Source organism: Dipodomys ordii, unplaced genomic scaffold (assembly GCF_000151885.1).
Source record: "Dipodomys ordii isolate 6190 unplaced genomic scaffold, Dord_2.0 Scaffold113, whole genome shotgun sequence".
NCBI classification, from domain to species: Eukaryota; Metazoa; Chordata; class Mammalia; order Rodentia; family Heteromyidae; genus Dipodomys; species Dipodomys ordii.
The window spans coordinates 5,232,069-5,235,715 of record NW_012267329.1 but is presented as its reverse complement, the minus strand read 5'-3'; the positions used below and the strand labels follow the sequence as shown (position 1 = coordinate 5,235,715).

Genomic DNA, 3,647 nt, shown 5'->3' with positions numbered 1-3,647 from the left:
TTTGCCTAGAATTGCTTTGGCTATTCTAGGTCTTTTGTGTTGGATAAGAATTTTGGGATTGTTTTCTCTATCTCAGTCAAAAAACATCATTGGGATTTTGATTGGAATAGCATTGAATTTGTATATCATTTTGGGAGTATGGCTATTTTCACAATATTGATTCTATTTATCCATGAACATGGAAGGTCTTTCCACTTCCTGGTCTCCTCTTTGATTTCTTTCTTCAGATTTTTATAGTCTTTGCTATAATTTTTTAAAAACATCTTTAGTTAGGTTACTTCCTAGGTATTTTTTGAAGCTATTGAAAGTGGGTTGTTGGGTCATAAGTGAGCTCTATGTGGAGTCTTTTGAGGAACCTCCATACTGCTTTCCAGAGTGGTTGAACAAGTTTACACTCCTACCAACAATGAAGTAGGGTTCCCTTCTGGCCACTCCCCTCCAGCATCTGTAGTTACTAGATTTCTTGATCATAGCCATTCTAGCTGGAGTGAAGTGGAATCTCAGTGTTGTCTTGATTTGTATTTCTTTGCATTTACCCAAAGGATCACAAACAAGGTCATACCAACTACCAGTACAACCATGTTTATCGCAGCATTATTTACCATAGCTAAGATATGGAACCAACCCAGATGTCCCTCCGTAGATGAATGGATCAAGAATATGTGTGTGTGTGTGTGTGTGTGTGTGTGTGTGTGTGTGTGTGTGTATACATACATCTGCCTCCATCAGAAAAAAATGACATTGCCTTTTTTGTTAGGAAATGGAAAGACTTGGAAAAAATCATATAAAGTGAAATAAACAGGGCCAAAGAAACCTAGGTCCCATGGTTTCCCTTGTTTTCAGTGACTAGAACATGTCTAGGACAAGCAGAGTAGGTCAAATGTTATGTACATATGACCATATGAGATAATGTTAAACAAAATGTACCCCCAAGAAAGGAATATGAAGTTTTTTGTTTTTCTTTCTTGCTAGTGTTTTTAGTGTGCTTACAATAAACCATTTGATTCTTTTCTTTCTATTGTATGTTCTTCCCCCATGGTATAACCCCTGTTTTCATTTGGATTTGATGCTGGTGCTCTGCATCTTGTATCTCTCTCTCTCTCTCTCTCTCTCTCTCTCTCTCTTTGTAATTTGGGGAGGGGAAGGAATATTGCAGAATGCTTAACAGAAAATGAAGGCTGACCCATTTTGATGATGAAATGTACAGGACACTATATTGAAAACGAACTTTACAATGTTGGGTTGGGGAGGGCCAGAGGAGTTGGGGAAGTGAGGAGGGAAGTGATGGTAGGGGAAAATAAAGGAGGAGGTAACAATGCTCATTATGAAATGTACTCATTACCCTACTCATGTAACTGTAACCCCTCTGTACAACATTTTTACAATAAAAATGAATAAAACAAAAAGAAAGTGTTTTTTTTTTCATGGATTCCCTTTCTGCTTGTACGTTGTTGGCATAAAGAAAGGCTATGGACTGTTGTGGGTTAATTTTGTATCTTACTACTTTGGGGAAGTGGTCATTGATCAACTCTAGGAGTTTGGGAGTATATTTTTTGGGTCCTTTAAGTATAAGAGCATGTCATCTGCACAAATATGCAGCCATAGAGTTCTAAGAAATCTCAAACTTTGAGCTGATCAAACATAACATGAGCCAGCTCCTATTCTATCAGGGTAAAATGTATGAGCAAATAAATGACCAAACATTTAATTAGTCTTATCATTTATTAACTTAAATAAATATGTCCAGCTGAAAAGAACCAAGACCCAAGAACAAGAGCCAGTGGAAATAATAGAAGCGCTAATAGAATGTAGGTGCCTGTTAATCAACAGAGTAAAATAGATTCCTTTATTAAAAAAGTAAAGAAGACTCCATCTCTCCAGTTCCTGAGCTGTGCAACCGAGGCTGAACCTGGGGCCCCTGGGGCCATCACCATGAGGTAACATAAATATATTTATATACACTATAAGCACTATGCATACCATTTGAGTGAACATGAGACATTTAGCAAGAGGCTCATGAACATCAAAGATAGACATAGAAAGAGAAGGACAAAGGAGAGAGAAACTCGGTAAGACATATTCTTGTTATAAAACTCAGCGAGTTTGTAAACTAATTTACATACTAGAAAACATTAAAAACGAGAAGATTTGTATTTATTTCAATTAGTTAGAAAAGGATAGTAACATAAGAAAATCTTGTAAAGAATTCTTAGCAAATTTTGTTTTGCAACAGCAGTTTATATTCTTAATCATAAATTCAGTGAGATTTTATCAGAGCACTTCAAACTTTTTGGTACATCATTTCAAAATGAACCATGCTTACTAAAAGTTCACTATGGATAATTGTGTATCAATGATTATAAGAACCTTTCAGAAAATCAGTTTACTTTTTGGTATAGTTATAATTATTATTTCTATAATGAAGCTTAGAAAATACCAAACTTGGCTAAGAAAACACTTTCCTCCCAAGCTCTCTCTTCAGAGCCCCCTTGATCTCATTATTCCTGAGACTGTAGATGAGGGGGTTCAACATGGGGATCACCACCATGTAGAACACAGATATCACCTTGTTCTGGTCAGTGGAGTAGCTGGATTTGGGCATCACATAGATGAATGTAATGGTCCCATAGACTAGAGTGACTGCAGTGAGGTGGGAGGTGCAGGTGGAGAAGGCCTTGTGGCGGCCCTCCATGGAGCGCATCTTCAGGATGGTGATGAGGATGTAGATGTAAGAGACGGCTATGACAATCACTGTGACCACAATGATGGATCCAGCGGTAAATGAGGGAACAATAGCAGAAACACTAATATCATTACAGGAGAGCTCAACTAAAGGAGCAAAATCACAGAAAAAGTGATTGATCCCATTTGGTCCACAGAAAAATAAACAATAGAAGCATAAGTTAAAAGAGCAAGCGTTGAGAAAACCACCTATATAAGCAACTAATACTAACAGGACACAGACTGGTGTAGACATTTTGGTTGAATACAGTAGTGGGTTGCAGATGGCCATGAAGCGATCATAGGCCATGGCAGCCAGAAGGAAGCACTCAGATGATCCAAAGAAAACAACTGAACCAAGCTGGATGGCACATCCAAGATAGGAGATTGCATTTTTCTCTACCAAAAAGTTAATCAGCATATTGGGTGTGACAGAAGAAGAGTAGCCTAAGTCAGCAAAAGCTAAATGGCTGAGGAAAAAGTACATGGGGTGGTGGAGCTGAGTGGAGACTCTGATGAGAAGGATTGTGCAGAGATTTCCAGATACGGTCACCAGGTAGATGCCCAGGATGATGATGAAGAGGATGACTCGAAGGACTGGATCTTGTGTTAAGCCCAATAAAATGAACTCTGTCACTGTGGTGTGGTTCCCATCCACTAGGGAATCCATCATATAGTGGAATTGCTGCCAAAACAAATCTAGGTTGAATAAATTACATGAAAGTTTTATAAATAACTATGATGATATCATTTTCTTTAACAAATATGGAAAGTAATGAAAAACAAAGTAATTCAAGTACCTGTACATTTTTATAAAAAGCAATGTGTCAACTTGCAAATTAATAAAATATTTTTAGCAAACACGCTTGAAAATCCTTATAATATTGTCTTTTTCCTTTACCCTTATGGCTTAAAACTGTCTAATG

General features: G+C 37.4%; 1 protein-coding gene across 1 annotated transcript; it reads right to left on the bottom strand.

Moving 5' to 3' along the window:
• Positions 1 to 2,446: 2,446 nt before the first annotated feature.
• Positions 2,447 to 3,391, bottom strand: LOC105995075 (olfactory receptor 478). The gene has a single exon (XM_013028742.1). It carries the CDS (start codon positions 3,389 to 3,391, stop codon positions 2,447 to 2,449), a length of 945 nt encoding a protein of 314 aa, XP_012884196.1.
• Between the last annotated feature and the right edge of the window lie 256 nt (positions 3,392 to 3,647).